The sequence below is a fragment of the Scyliorhinus torazame genome, chromosome 12, assembly GCF_047496885.1.
Source record: "Scyliorhinus torazame isolate Kashiwa2021f chromosome 12, sScyTor2.1, whole genome shotgun sequence".
Taxonomy (NCBI): Eukaryota; Metazoa; Chordata; class Chondrichthyes; order Carcharhiniformes; family Scyliorhinidae; genus Scyliorhinus; species Scyliorhinus torazame.
In genome coordinates, this window is record NC_092718.1 from 67,990,308 (window position 1) to 68,006,008 (window position 15,701).

At 45.0% G+C, this 15,701-nt stretch overlaps 1 protein-coding gene across 1 annotated transcript in view; it reads left to right on the forward strand.

The window, feature by feature from the left end:
- LOC140387052 (IgGFc-binding protein-like) overlaps positions 1-15,701 on the forward strand; it is a 125,669-nt gene that overhangs the window by 91,560 nt on the left and 18,408 nt on the right. Inside the window, exons 17-24 of the mRNA XM_072470063.1 lie at positions 835-1,405; positions 2,646-3,244; positions 4,690-5,260; positions 6,501-7,099; positions 8,545-9,115; positions 10,356-10,954; positions 12,400-12,970; positions 14,211-14,809. Coding sequence (XP_072326164.1) covers positions 835-1,405; positions 2,646-3,244; positions 4,690-5,260; positions 6,501-7,099; positions 8,545-9,115; positions 10,356-10,954; positions 12,400-12,970; positions 14,211-14,809 — 4,680 coding nt within the window. The remainder of the gene's footprint in view (positions 1-834; positions 1,406-2,645; positions 3,245-4,689; positions 5,261-6,500; positions 7,100-8,544; positions 9,116-10,355; positions 10,955-12,399; positions 12,971-14,210; positions 14,810-15,701) is intronic.

Consider the following 15,701-nt stretch of genomic DNA (forward strand, 5'->3'; position numbering starts at 1 on the left):
ATGATTGCATAGAGTGAACATGGAATTATGATTGAATTTAGATTTTTGAGTATATAACTATCTGTATAGATAATATTAATAGTGAATGCGGGTTAGTTGTCTTTTCTGAAGACTTCCAAAAAGATCACAGAAAAAGTGATAGAAAAGAAATGAGATCACGTGGGTTTGGCATAGAGAACTCAATGGAGACTTTCCCGAAGTTCGATGTCCCAATGATCATGGTTATTTGAATGGAAATCACTGGGTGACCTTCATGACAGATGCAATCGGGGCTTTCATAGGGATTTCTAAAGTTCTAAGAGGATTAGGCTAGATGCAACAAGATGTTCCCGATGGTGTGGGAGCCCAGAATGAGGGATCACCATTTTAGGATATGGGGTAGAACATATGGGACTGAGATTAGGAGAAATTGCTTCATCCAGAGAGTGGAGGCCTGTAGAAATTGTCACCATAGGAAGTAGCTGAAACCAAAACACAGTATGTTTCAAGAAGCAGTTAGATAGAGCACTAGGGACGAAAGGGATCAAGTATATGGGTAGAAAGAGGGCATAAGCTATTGAGTTAGATGTTCCGTCATGAACATAATGAATAGCGAAGAAGGCTTGAAGGATCAAACAGCCTCTTCCTACTGATATATTCTATGTTTCTATGTACAGTTTTTTTGTGTATAAAATCGAGGTAGTGTAGGTGGAGAGATTGATTTCTCGAAAGTCTGACCAGGATAATGGTAGATTTCAGGATGATTGACACAGAAATTTCTCTGCAGGGGATTAATTAGTTGATCTTATCTTTCCATATCTGACTCAGTTTCTCATTGTGTCTCCATGTTAACAGGTAAATGCTGAGGCCTTTAATTTACCTGTGAGGTTAGAATCTGGGAAAATTACCCTTTCCCAAAGCGGATCAGCGGCGTTACTGCAGACAGATTTTGGCCTCCGTGTCTCCTATGACTGGAACCATTACGCGGTGGTGTCGGTTCCCGGCATCTACTCCGGCTCTCTGTGTGGACTATGCGGAAACTTCAACGGAGACGGGGTTGATGATTTCCTCTCCCCCAATGGCACCACATTGTCTACAGCCTCGGCATTTGGGAACAGCTGGAAAACAGCAACCTCTGGAGCTTCGTGTGGGGATGATCCCGGCTTGCCCAGCCCCTTGTGCACCGAAGCTGATCGCCGTGTCTACACCTCAGAAAGTTCCTGCGGGGTTTTGACCAACACCCGTGGGCCTTTCCGCCAATGTCACTCGGTGCTGAGCCCAACAACGTACTCTGAAAACTGTGTCTTTGATCTGTGCGCATTGGCCGGAATGCACGAGACACTCTGTCAGGCCATTGAATCTTACGTAGCCGAGTGTCAGAGAAGAGGTGTCTCAATCGAAGATTGGAGAAATGCAACAGGCTGTGGTGAGAAAATGTGTTTGGAAAGATTAACCTAATCAGTGTCACAAGTTTCTACTCAAAGTCCGGGTCACACTGTTCAGCCTGTAACATCCTTAAATGGAGCAGGAGCAGCGGGACCTGGGTGTGTCTGTGCAGAGATTATTGATGGTAGCAGGAAAGGTGGAGAGAGCAGTTGATGAAGCGGATAGTATTCTGGGATTTATTAATAGGGACACAGAGTACAGGAGCAAAGAGGTTATACTGAACCTTTCAAAGACAGCAGTTACACTTTATTAGAATATGTGAACAGTCCTGGGCTCCACACTAAAGGAAGGATGTGAAGACATTGGAGAGAGTTCAGAGGACGTTTACAAGAATGGTTCCAGGGATGAGAAACTTCAGTTATGAGGATAGATTGGAGAGGTTGGGTGTGTCCTCCTTGGCGAAGAGGAGGCTGAGAAAAGGAGATTTGATAAAGATGTTCAAAATCATGAGGGGGCTGGACAGAGTAGACAGGGAGAAACTGTTCCTGCTCGTAAAGGATCCAGATGTAGAAGGAATAGATTTTAAGTGATTTGTCAAATAAATAAATGTGATGTGAGAATAACCTTTTTCACAGGTTGGGGGTCTGGAATGTTCGGCCTCTAAGTGTGGTGGAGGTAGGTTCCATAGAGGCATTAGAGAGGTCATTCGATGATTATTTGAATCGGACACAAAGTACAGGGTACGGGGAAATGTCAGGGGAACGGCACTATGTCAGGATGCTGGTCTGGAGAGTCAGTGTAGACACAATGGGATAATGGTCTACTTCTGCACCGCCAGAATTCTCTGATTCTGTGATTCATGAAATAAATGCAGATATTGATGATGATCGATTTTAAACCCACAGATTAGTACAATTGGGAGTCAATCGTTTGCACTAAATCCATCATTTTGATATAATGACCAATTAGAGCAGACCCATTCTGGGTTTTCAGCAATCTGCTCATTCCAGTCTCTGTTTTGACATAAGTTGTTCACATACAATCAACTGATAATCAGCTGAATACTCATTGAACCAAACCTGTGTAATTAAGATCATTAAACTCACCTCATCAACATTAGTCTCAAGGATTGAGTGAGACGGTGATTGAAGGTCAATCTTGGGGACATGGTGAGCGAGTGATTGCTGCTTTCAAAGACTTTATGTGGAAAGGAATGAGTGAAATGACACGTTTGCCTGTCACTGTTCTTTACTGTAACCCCGTCTGTTTGTGTGTTTCAGAAATCTCCTGCCCGTCGCACAGTCACTATAACAGCTGTAGCTCCGCTTGTCCCGCCAGTTGCGCTGATACAACGGCACATTTACGTTGTGGCCAGCCTTGTATAGAGAGCTGTCAGTGCGATGATGGCTACATCCTGAGCGGCAGTAGGTGCGTGGCTCTGAGTCAGTGTGGCTGCTCATTCCAAGGTCATTATTACAGCAAAGGTGAGAGTGTCATCCTAACGGAAAGCTGCAGTAGGAAATGTACCTGCTGGAACGCCACCATTGGCATGAATTGTGAAGATTTCAGGTGCAGTGTCCATGAAGACTGCCGCCTTGTGGACGGAGCGCGTGGCTGCTATCCCAAAGAACGTGGCACCTGCTCGGCCTCCGGTGACCCCCATTATTTCACTTTTGACAGGAAAGCATTTGATTTCCAAGGAACTTGTAAATACACCTTCAGTAAGTACTGCGGAGCAGCTGGGAATCTCACCATGTTCAATATTGAGGTGGAGAACGATCACCGAGGCTCCAGTGCCGTGTCCTGGACACGTCTAGTTGAGATCCAGGTGTACGGATACCAGATCCAGGTGTCGAGAGGTCAAACTGGCAGAGTTCAGGTAAATAGAAGCAACATCTGTAAATCCTGAGATTTAGACAATAACAATGAGCTGGAGAACTAAAAGCTGGTCGGACGATATGCAGGTTGAAATAAATGTCCTCGAGGACCTCCTCACCTGAGTGAGAGGCTCCTTGTTCAGGGGCTGCACAGTGCTGTCGCTCTCTGGGTTTGTGAGTTTGATGGCGCTGAGCTAAAGCCTGAATCCTGACAACAACATGATCAGCTCTGGCTGCTGGGGTAGAGTCATGGAGAGAGGCAGATGAGCGAGGTGTGGGCCTCGGGGTGTTAAACATTTGAACCGTGTAGGGCATGGGCCCCGAAACTCTCTTCAGATGGATGTTGCCTGTACCGTGCTCTAATGGGGGCTGATCCCTCTGAAATGTTCCAGCATATCAGTGAATTCCAATGTAATTAGTGATGGTGATGAACACAGGCGCAGTCAGTGACCCCCATGTCATAAATGAAGGGGAACCTAATGTATCACAATATTTATAAAAACAAGAAACTGTTGAACTTCAGACCTGTTAGTCTGATCTCAATAGCAGGCATGACTCTCCCCCAGAACCAACAACAAAGAATGTGAGAAATGAATACTTTGAACATAATAGTATGATTGCATAGAGTGAACATGGAATTATGATTGAATTTAGATTTTTGAGTATATAACTATCTGTATAGATAATATTAATAGTGAATGCGGGTTAGTTGTCTTTTCTGGAGACTTCCAAAAAGATCACAGAAAAAGTGATAGAAAAGAAATGAGATCACGTGGGTTTGGCATAGAGAACTCAATGGAGACTTTCCCGAAGTTCGATGTCCCAATGATCATGGTTATTTGAATGGAAATCACTGGGTGACCTTCATGACAGATGCAATCGGGGCTTTCATAGGGATTTCTAAAGTTCTAAGAGGATTAGGCTAGATGCAACAAGATGTTCCCGATGGTGTGGGAGCCCAGAATGAGGGATCACCATTTTAGGATATGGGGTAGAACATATGGGACTGAGATTAGGAGAAATTGCTTCATCCAGAGAGTGGAGGCCTGTAGAAATTGTCACCAAAGGAAGTAGCTGAAACCAAAACACAGTATGTTTCAAGAAGCAGTTAGATAGAGCACTAGGGACGAAAGGGATCAAGTATATGGGTAGAAAGAGGGCATAAGCTATTGAGTTAGATGTTCCGTCATGAACATAATGAATAGCGAAGAAGGCTTGAAGGATCAAACAGCCTCTTCCTACTGATATATTCTATGTTTCTATGTACAGTTTTTTTGTGTATAAAATCGAGGTAGTGTAGGTGGAGAGATTGATTTCTCGAAAGTCTGACCAGGATAATGGTAGATTTCAGGATGATTGACACAGAAATTTCTCTGCAGGGGATTAATTAGTTGATCTTATATTTCCATATCTGACTCAGTTTCTCATTGTGTCTCCATGTTAACAGGTAAATGCTGAGGCCTTTAATTTACCTGTGAGGTTAGAATCTGGGAAAATTACCCTTTCCCAAAGCGGATCAGCGGCGTTACTGCAGACAGATTTTGGCCTCCGTGTCTCCTATGACTGGAACCATTACGCCGTGGTGTCGGTTCCCGGCATCTACTCCGGCTCTCTGTGTGGACTATGCGGAAACTTCAACGGAGACGGGGTTGATGATTTCCTCTCCCCCAATGGCACCACATTGTCTACAGCCTCGGCATTTGGGAACAGCTGGAAAACAGCAACCTCTGGAGCTTCGTGTGGGGATGATCCCGGCTTGCCCAGCCCCTTGTGCACCGAAGCTGATCGCCGTGTCTACACCTCAGAAAGTTCCTGCGGGGTTTTGACCAACACCCGTGGGCCTTTCCGCCAATGTCACTCGGTGCTGAGCCCAACAACGTACTCTGAAAACTGTGTCTTTGATCTGTGCGCATTGGCCGGAATGCACGAGACACTCTGTCAGGCCATTGAATCTTACGTAGCCGAGTGTCAGAGAAGAGGTGTCTCAATCGAAGATTGGAGAAATGCAACAGGCTGTGGTGAGAAAATGTGTTTGGAAAGATAAACCTAATCAGTGTCACAAGTTTCTACTCAAAGTCCGGGTCACACTGTTCAGCCTGTAACATCCTTAAATGGAGCAGGAGCAGCGGGACCTGGGTGTGTCTGTGCAGAGATTATTGATGGTAGCAGGAAAGGTGGAGAGAGCAGTTGATGAAGCGGATAGTATTCTGGGATTTATTAATAGGGACACAGAGTACAGGAGCAAAGAGGTTATACTGAACCTTTCAAAGACAGCAGTTACACTTTATTAGAATATGTGAACAGTCCTGGGCTCCACACTAAAGGAAGGATGTGAAGACATTGGAGAGAGTTCAGAGGACGTTTACAAGAATGGTTCCAGGGATGAGAAACTTCAGTTATGAGGATAGATTGGAGAGGTTGGGTGTGTCCTCCTTGGCGAAGAGGAGGCTGAGAAAAGGAGATTTGATAAAGATGTTCAAAATCATGAGGGGGCTGGACAGAGTAGACAGGGAGAAACTGTTCCTGCTCGTAAAGGATCCAGATGTAGAAGGAATAGATTTTAAGTGATTTGTCAAATAAATAAATGTGATGTGAGAATAACCTTTTTCACAGGTTGGGGGTCTGGAATGTTCGGCCTCTAAGTGTGGTGGAGGTAGGTTCCATAGAGGCATTAGAGAGGTCATTCGATGATTATTTGAATCGGACACAAAGTACAGGGTACGGGGAAATGTCAGGGGAACGGCACTATGTCAGGATGCTGGTCTGGAGAGTCAGTGTAGACACAATGGGATAATGGTCTACTTCTGCACCGCCAGAATTCTCTGATTCTGTGATTCATGAAATAAATGCAGATATTGATGATGATCGATTTTAAACCCACAGATTAGTACAATTGGGAGTCAATCGTTTGCACTAAATCCATCATTTTGATATAATGACCAATTAGAGCAGACCCATTCTGGGTTTTCAGCAATCTGCTCATTCCAGTCTCTGTTTTGACATAAGTTGTTCACATACAATCAACTGATAATCAGCTGAATACTCATTGAACCAAACCTGTGTAATTAAGATCATTAAACTCACCTCATCAACATTAGTCTCAAGGATTGAGTGAGACGGTGATTGAAGGTCAATCTTGGGGACATGGTGAGCGAGTGATTGCTGCTTTCAAAGACTTTATGTGGAAAGGAATGAGTGAAATGACACGTTTGCCTGTCACTGTTCTTTACTGTAACCCCGTCTGTTTGTGTGTTTCAGAAATCTCCTGCCCGTCGCACAGTCACTATAACAGCTGTAGCTCCGCTTGTCCCGCCAGTTGCGCTGATACAACGGCACATTTACGTTGTGGCCAGCCTTGTATAGAGAGCTGTCAGTGCGATGATGGCTACATCCTGAGCGGCAGTAGGTGCGTGGCTCTGAGTCAGTGTGGCTGCTCATTCCAAGGTCATTATTACAGCAAAGGTGAGAGTGTCATCCTAATGGAAAGCTGCAGTAGGAAATGTACCTGCTGGAACGCCACCATTGGCATGAATTGTGAAGATTTCAGGTGCAGTGTCCATGAAGACTGCCGCCTTGTGGACGGAGCGCGTGGCTGCTATCCCAAAGAACGTGGCACCTGCTCGGCCTCCGGTGACCCCCATTATTTCACTTTTGACAGGAAAGCATTTGATTTCCAAGGAACTTGTAAATACACCTTCAGTAAGTACTGCGGAGCAGCTGGGAATCTCACCATGTTCAATATTGAGGTGGAGAACGATCACCGAGGCTCCAGTGCCGTGTCCTGGACACGTCTAGTTGAGATCCAGGTGTACGGATACCAGATCCAGGTGTCGAGAGGTCAAACTGGCAGAGTTCAGGTAAATAGAAGCAACATCTGTAAATCCTGAGATTTAGACAATAACAATGAGCTGGAGAACTAAAAGCTGGTCGGACGATATGCAGGTTGAAATAAATGTCCTCGAGGACCTCCTCACCTGAGTGAGAGGCTCCTTGTTCAGGGGCTGCACAGTGCTGTCGCTCTCTGGGTTTGTGAGTTTGATGGCGCTGAGCTAAAGCCTGAATCCTGACAACAACATGATCAGCTCTGGCTGCTGGGGTAGAGTCATGGAGAGAGGCAGATGAGCGAGGTGTGGGCCTCGGGGTGTTAAACATTTGAACCGTGTAGGGCATGGGCCCCGAAACTCTCTTCAGATGGATGTTGCCTGTACCGTGCTCTAATGGGGGCTGATCCCTCTGAAATGTTCCAGCATATCAGTGAATTCCAATGTAATTAGTGATGGTGATGAACACAGGCGCAGTCAGTGACCCCCATGTCATAAATGAAGGGGAACCTAATGTATCACAATATTTATAAAAACAAGAAACTGTTGAACTTCAGACCTGTTAGTCTGATCTCAATAGCAGGCATGACTCTCCCCCAGAACCAACAACAAAGAATGTGAGAAATGAATACTTTGAACATAATAGTATGATTGCATAGAGTGAACATGGAATTATGATTGAATTTAGATTTTTGAGTATATAACTATCTGTATAGATAATATTAATAGTGAATGCGGGTTAGTTGTCTTTTCTGAAGACTTCCAAAAAGATCACAGAAAAAGTGATAGAAAAGAAATGAGATCACGTGGGTTTGGCATAGAGAACTCAATGGAGACTTTCCCGAAGTTCGATGTCCCAATGATCATGGTTATTTGAATGGAAATCACTGGGTGACCTTCATGACAGATGCAATCGGGGCTTTCATAGGGATTTCTAAAGTTCTAAGAGGATTAGGCTAGATGCAACAAGATGTTCCCGATGGTGTGGGAGCCCAGAATGAGGGATCACCATTTTAGGATATGGGGTAGAACATATGGGACTGAGATTAGGAGAAATTGCTTCATCCAGAGAGTGGAGGCCTGTAGAAATTGTCACCAAAGGAAGTAGCTGAAACCAAAACACAGTATGTTTCAAGAAGCAGTTAGATAGAGCACTAGGGACGAAAGGGATCAAGTATATGGGTAGAAAGAGGGCATAAGCTATTGAGTTAGATGTTCCGTCATGAACATAATGAATAGCGAAGAAGGCTTGAAGGATCAAACAGCCTCTTCCTACTGATATATTCTATGTTTCTATGTACAGTTTTTTTGTGCATAAAATCGAGGTAGTGTAGGTGGAGAGATTGATTTCTCGAAAGTCTGACCAGGATAATGGTAGATTTCAGGATGATTGACACAGAAATTTCTCTGCAGGGGATTAATTAGTTGATCTTATCTTTCCATATCTGACTCAGTTTCTCATTGTGTCTCCATGTTAACAGGTAAATGCTGAGGCCTTTAATTTACCTGTGAGGTTAGAATCTGGGAAAATTACCCTTTCCCAAAGCGGATCAGCGGCGTTACTGCAGACAGATTTTGGCCTCCGTGTCTCCTATGACTGGAACCATTACGCGGTGGTGTCGGTTCCCGGCATCTACTCCGGCTCTCTGTGTGGACTATGCGGAAACTTCAACGGAGACGGGGTTGATGATTTCCTCTCCCCCAATGGCACCACATTGTCTACAGCCTCGGCATTTGGGAACAGCTGGAAAACAGCAACCTCTGGAGCTTCGTGTGGGGATGATCCCGGCTTGCCCAGCCCCTTGTGCACCGAAGCTGATCGCCGTGTCTACACCTCAGAAAGTTCCTGCGGGGTTTTGACCAACACCCGTGGGCCTTTCCGCCAATGTCACTCGGTGCTGAGCCCAACAACGTACTCTGAAAACTGTGTCTTTGATCTGTGCGCATTGGCCGGAATGCACGAGACACTCTGTCAGGCCATTGAATCTTACGTAGCCGAGTGTCAGAGAAGAGGTGTCTCAATCGAAGATTGGAGAAATGCAACAGGCTGTGGTGAGAAAATGTGTTTGGAAAGATTAACCTAATCAGTGTCACAAGTTTCTACTCAAAGTCCGGGTCACACTGTTCAGCCTGTAACATCCTTAAATGGAGCAGGAGCAGCGGGACCTGGGTGTGTCTGTGCAGAGATTATTGATGGTAGCAGGAAAGGTGGAGAGAGCAGTTGATGAAGCGGATAGTATTCTGGGATTTATTAATAGGGACACAGAGTACAGGAGCAAAGAGGTTATACTGAACCTTTCAAAGACAGCAGTTACACTTTATTAGAATATGTGAACAGTCCTGGGCTCCACACTAAAGGAAGGATGTGAAGACATTGGAGAGAGTTCAGAGGACGTTTACAAGAATGGTTCCAGGGATGAGAAACTTCAGTTATGAGGATAGATTGGAGAGGTTGGGTGTGTCCTCCTTGGCGAAGAGGAGGCTGAGAAAAGGAGATTTGATAAAGATGTTCAAAATCATGAGGGGGCTGGACAGAGTAGACAGGGAGAAACTGTTCCTGCTCGTAAAGGATCCAGATGTAGAAGGAATAGATTTTAAGTGATTTGTCAAATAAATAAATGTGATGTGAGAATAACCTTTTTCACAGGTTGGGGGTCTGGAATGTTCGGCCTCTAAGTGTGGTGGAGGTAGGTTCCATAGAGGCATTAGAGAGGTCATTCGATGATTATTTGAATCGGACACAAAGTACAGGGTACGGGGAAATGTCAGGGGAACGGCACTATGTCAGGATGCTGGTCTGGAGAGTCAGTGTAGACACAATGGGATAATGGTCTACTTCTGCACCGCCAGAATTCTCTGATTCTGTGATTCATGAAATAAATGCAGATATTGATGATGATCGATTTTAAACCCACAGATTAGTACAATTGGGAGTCAATCGTTTGCACTAAATCCATCATTTTGATATAATGACCAATTAGAGCAGACCCATTCTGGGTTTTCAGCAATCTGCTCATTCCAGTCTCTGTTTTGACATAAGTTGTTCACATACAATCAACTGATAATCAGCTGAATACTCATTGAACCAAACCTGTGTAATTAAGATCATTAAACTCACCTCATCAACATTAGTCTCAAGGATTGAGTGAGACGGTGATTGAAGGTCAATCTTGGGGACATGGTGAGCGAGTGATTGCTGCTTTCAAAGACTTTATGTGGAAAGGAATGAGTGAAATGACACGTTTGCCTGTCACTGTTCTTTACTGTAACCCCGTCTGTTTGTGTGTTTCAGAAATCTCCTGCCCGTCGCACAGTCACTATAACAGCTGTAGCTCCGCTTGTCCCGCCAGTTGCGCTGATACAACGGCACATTTACGTTGTGGCCAGCCTTGTATAGAGAGCTGTCAGTGCGATGATGGCTACATCCTGAGCGGCAGTAGGTGCGTGGCTCTGAGTCAGTGTGGCTGCTCATTCCAAGGTCATTATTACAGCAAAGGTGAGAGTGTCATCCTAACGGAAAGCTGCAGTAGGAAATGTACCTGCTGGAACGCCACCATTGGCATGAATTGTGAAGATTTCAGGTGCAGTGTCCATGAAGACTGCCGCCTTGTGGACGGAGCGCGTGGCTGCTATCCCAAAGAACGTGGCACCTGCTCGGCCTCCGGTGACCCCCATTATTTCACTTTTGACAGGAAAGCATTTGATTTCCAAGGAACTTGTAAATACACCTTCAGTAAGTACTGCGGAGCAGCTGGGAATCTCACCATGTTCAATATTGAGGTGGAGAACGATCACCGAGGCTCCAGTGCCGTGTCCTGGACACGTCTAGTTGAGATCCAGGTGTACGGATACCAGATCCAGGTGTCGAGAGGTCAAACTGGCAGAGTTCAGGTAAATAGAAGCAACATCTGTAAATCCTGAGATTTAGACAATAACAATGAGCTGGAGAACTAAAAGCTGGTCGGACGATATGCAGGTTGAAATAAATGTCCTCGAGGACCTCCTCACCTGAGTGAGAGGCTCCTTGTTCAGGGGCTGCACAGTGCTGTCGCTCTCTGGGTTTGTGAGTTTGATGGCGCTGAGCTAAAGCCTGAATCCTGACAACAACATGATCAGCTCTGGCTGCTGGGGTAGAGTCATGGAGAGAGGCAGATGAGCGAGGTGTGGGCCTCGGGGTGTTAAACATTTGAACCGTGTAGGGCATGGGCCCCGAAACTCTCTTCAGATGGATGTTGCCTGTACCGTGCTCTAATGGGGGCTGATCCCTCTGAAATGTTCCAGCATATCAGTGAATTCCAATGTAATTAGTGATGGTGATGAACACAGGCGCAGTCAGTGACCCCCATGTCATAAATGAAGGGGAACCTAATGTATCACAATATTTATAAAAACAAGAAACTGTTGAACTTCAGACCTGTTAGTCTGATCTCAATAGCAGGCATGACTCTCCCCCAGAACCAACAACAAAGAATGTGAGAAATGAATACTTTGAACATAATAGTATGATTGCATAGAGTGAACATGGAATTATGATTGAATTTAGATTTTTGAGTATATAACTATCTGTATAGATAATATTAATAGTGAATGCGGGTTAGTTGTCTTTTCTGGAGACTTCCAAAAAGATCACAGAAAAAGTGATAGAAAAGAAATGAGATCACGTGGGTTTGGCATAGAGAACTCAATGGAGACTTTCCCGAAGTTCGATGTCCCAATGATCATGGTTATTTGAATGGAAATCACTGGGTGACCTTCATGACAGATGCAATCGGGGCTTTCATAGGGATTTCTAAAGTTCTAAGAGGATTAGGCTAGATGCAACAAGATGTTCCCGATGGTGTGGGAGCCCAGAATGAGGGATCACCATTTTAGGATATGGGGTAGAACATATGGGACTGAGATTAGGAGAAATTGCTTCATCCAGAGAGTGGAGGCCTGTAGAAATTGTCACCAAAGGAAGTAGCTGAAACCAAAACACAGTATGTTTCAAGAAGCAGTTAGATAGAGCACTAGGGACGAAAGGGATCAAGTATATGGGTAGAAAGAGGGCATAAGCTATTGAGTTAGATGTTCCGTCATGAACATAATGAATAGCGAAGAAGGCTTGAAGGATCAAACAGCCTCTTCCTACTGATATATTCTATGTTTCTATGTACAGTTTTTTTGTGTATAAAATCGAGGTAGTGTAGGTGGAGAGATTGATTTCTCGAAAGTCTGACCAGGATAATGGTAGATTTCAGGATGATTGACACAGAAATTTCTCTGCAGGGGATTAATTAGTTGATCTTATATTTCCATATCTGACTCAGTTTCTCATTGTGTCTCCATGTTAACAGGTAAATGCTGAGGCCTTTAATTTACCTGTGAGGTTAGAATCTGGGAAAATTACCCTTTCCCAAAGCGGATCAGCGGCGTTACTGCAGACAGATTTTGGCCTCCGTGTCTCCTATGACTGGAACCATTACGCCGTGGTGTCGGTTCCCGGCATCTACTCCGGCTCTCTGTGTGGACTATGCGGAAACTTCAACGGAGACGGGGTTGATGATTTCCTCTCCCCCAATGGCACCACATTGTCTACAGCCTCGGCATTTGGGAACAGCTGGAAAACAGCAACCTCTGGAGCTTCGTGTGGGGATGATCCCGGCTTGCCCAGCCCCTTGTGCACCGAAGCTGATCGCCGTGTCTACACCTCAGAAAGTTCCTGCGGGGTTTTGACCAACACCCGTGGGCCTTTCCGCCAATGTCACTCGGTGCTGAGCCCAACAACGTACTCTGAAAACTGTGTCTTTGATCTGTGCGCATTGGCCGGAATGCACGAGACACTCTGTCAGGCCATTGAATCTTACGTAGCCGAGTGTCAGAGAAGAGGTGTCTCAATCGAAGATTGGAGAAATGCAACAGGCTGTGGTGAGAAAATGTGTTTGGAAAGATAAACCTAATCAGTGTCACAAGTTTCTACTCAAAGTCCGGGTCACACTGTTCAGCCTGTAACATCCTTAAATGGAGCAGGAGCAGCGGGACCTGGGTGTGTCTGTGCAGAGATTATTGATGGTAGCAGGAAAGGTGGAGAGAGCAGTTGATGAAGCGGATAGTATTCTGGGATTTATTAATAGGGACACAGAGTACAGGAGCAAAGAGGTTATACTGAACCTTTCAAAGACAGCAGTTACACTTTATTAGAATATGTGAACAGTCCTGGGCTCCACACTAAAGGAAGGATGTGAAGACATTGGAGAGAGTTCAGAGGACGTTTACAAGAATGGTTCCAGGGATGAGAAACTTCAGTTATGAGGATAGATTGGAGAGGTTGGGTGTGTCCTCCTTGGCGAAGAGGAGGCTGAGAAAAGGAGATTTGATAAAGATGTTCAAAATCATGAGGGGGCTGGACAGAGTAGACAGGGAGAAACTGTTCCTGCTCGTAAAGGATCCAGATGTAGAAGGAATAGATTTTAAGTGATTTGTCAAATAAATAAATGTGATGTGAGAATAACCTTTTTCACAGGTTGGGGGTCTGGAATGTTCGGCCTCTAAGTGTGGTGGAGGTAGGTTCCATAGAGGCATTAGAGAGGTCATTCGATGATTATTTGAATCGGACACAAAGTACAGGGTACGGGGAAATGTCAGGGGAACGGCACTATGTCAGGATGCTGGTCTGGAGAGTCAGTGTAGACACAATGGGATAATGGTCTACTTCTGCACCGCCAGAATTCTCTGATTCTGTGATTCATGAAATAAATGCAGATATTGATGATGATCGATTTTAAACCCACAGATTAGTACAATTGGGAGTCAATCGTTTGCACTAAATCCATCATTTTGATATAATGACCAATTAGAGCAGACCCATTCTGGGTTTTCAGCAATCTGCTCATTCCAGTCTCTGTTTTGACATAAGTTGTTCACATACAATCAACTGATAATCAGCTGAATACTCATTGAACCAAACCTGTGTAATTAAGATCATTAAACTCACCTCATCAACATTAGTCTCAAGGATTGAGTGAGACGGTGATTGAAGGTCAATCTTGGGGACATGGTGAGCGAGTGATTGCTGCTTTCAAAGACTTTATGTGGAAAGGAATGAGTGAAATGACACGTTTGCCTGTCACTGTTCTTTACTGTAACCCCGTCTGTTTGTGTGTTTCAGAAATCTCCTGCCCGTCGCACAGTCACTATAACAGCTGTAGCTCCGCTTGTCCCGCCAGTTGCGCTGATACAACGGCACATTTACGTTGTGGCCAGCCTTGTATAGAGAGCTGTCAGTGCGATGATGGCTACATCCTGAGCGGCAGTAGGTGCGTGGCTCTGAGTCAGTGTGGCTGCTCATTCCAAGGTCATTATTACAGCAAAGGTGAGAGTGTCATCCTAATGGAAAGCTGCAGTAGGAAATGTACCTGCTGGAACGCCACCATTGGCATGAATTGTGAAGATTTCAGGTGCAGTGTCCATGAAGACTGCCGCCTTGTGGACGGAGCGCGTGGCTGCTATCCCAAAGAACGTGGCACCTGCTCGGCCTCCGGTGACCCCCATTATTTCACTTTTGACAGGAAAGCATTTGATTTCCAAGGAACTTGTAAATACACCTTCAGTAAGTACTGCGGAGCAGCTGGGAATCTCACCATGTTCAATATTGAGGTGGAGAACGATCACCGAGGCTCCAGTGCCGTGTCCTGGACACGTCTAGTTGAGATCCAGGTGTACGGATACCAGATCCAGGTGTCGAGAGGTCAAACTGGCAGAGTTCAGGTAAATAGAAGCAACATCTGTAAATCCTGAGATTTAGACAATAACAATGAGCTGGAGAACTAAAAGCTGGTCGGACGATATGCAGGTTGAAATAAATGTCCTCGAGGACCTCCTCACCTGAGTGAGAGGCTCCTTGTTCAGGGGCTGCACAGTGCTGTCGCTCTCTGGGTTTGTGAGTTTGATGGCGCTGAGCTAAAGCCTGAATCCTGACAACAACATGATCAGCTCTGGCTGCTGGGGTAGAGTCATGGAGAGAGGCAGATGAGCGAGGTGTGGGCCTCGGGGTGTTAAACATTTGAACCGTGTAGGGCATGGGCCCCGAAACTCTCTTCAGATGGATGTTGCCTGTACCGTGCTCTAATGGGGGCTGATCCCTCTGAAATGTTCCAGCATATCAGTGAATTCCAATGTAATTAGTGATGGTGATGAACACAGGCGCAGTCAGTGACCCCCATGTCATAAATGAAGGGGAACCTAATGTATCACAATATTTATAAAAACAAGAAACTGTTGAACTTCAGACCTGTTAGTCTGATCTCAATAGCAGGCATGACTCTCCCCCAGAACCAACAACAAAGAATGTGAGAAATGAATACTTTGAACATAATAGTATGATTGCATAGAGTGAACATGGAATTATGATTGAATTTAGATTTTTGAGTATATAACTATCTGTATAGATAATATTAATAGTGAATGCGGGTTAGTTGTCTTTTCTGAAGACTTCCAAAAAGATCACAGAAAAAGTGATAGAAAATAAATGAGATCACGTGGGTTTGGCATAGAGAACTCAATGGAGACTTTCCCGAAGTTCGATGTCCCAATGATCATGGTTATTTGAATGGAAATCACTGGGTGACCTTCATGACAGATGCAATCGGGGCTTTCATAG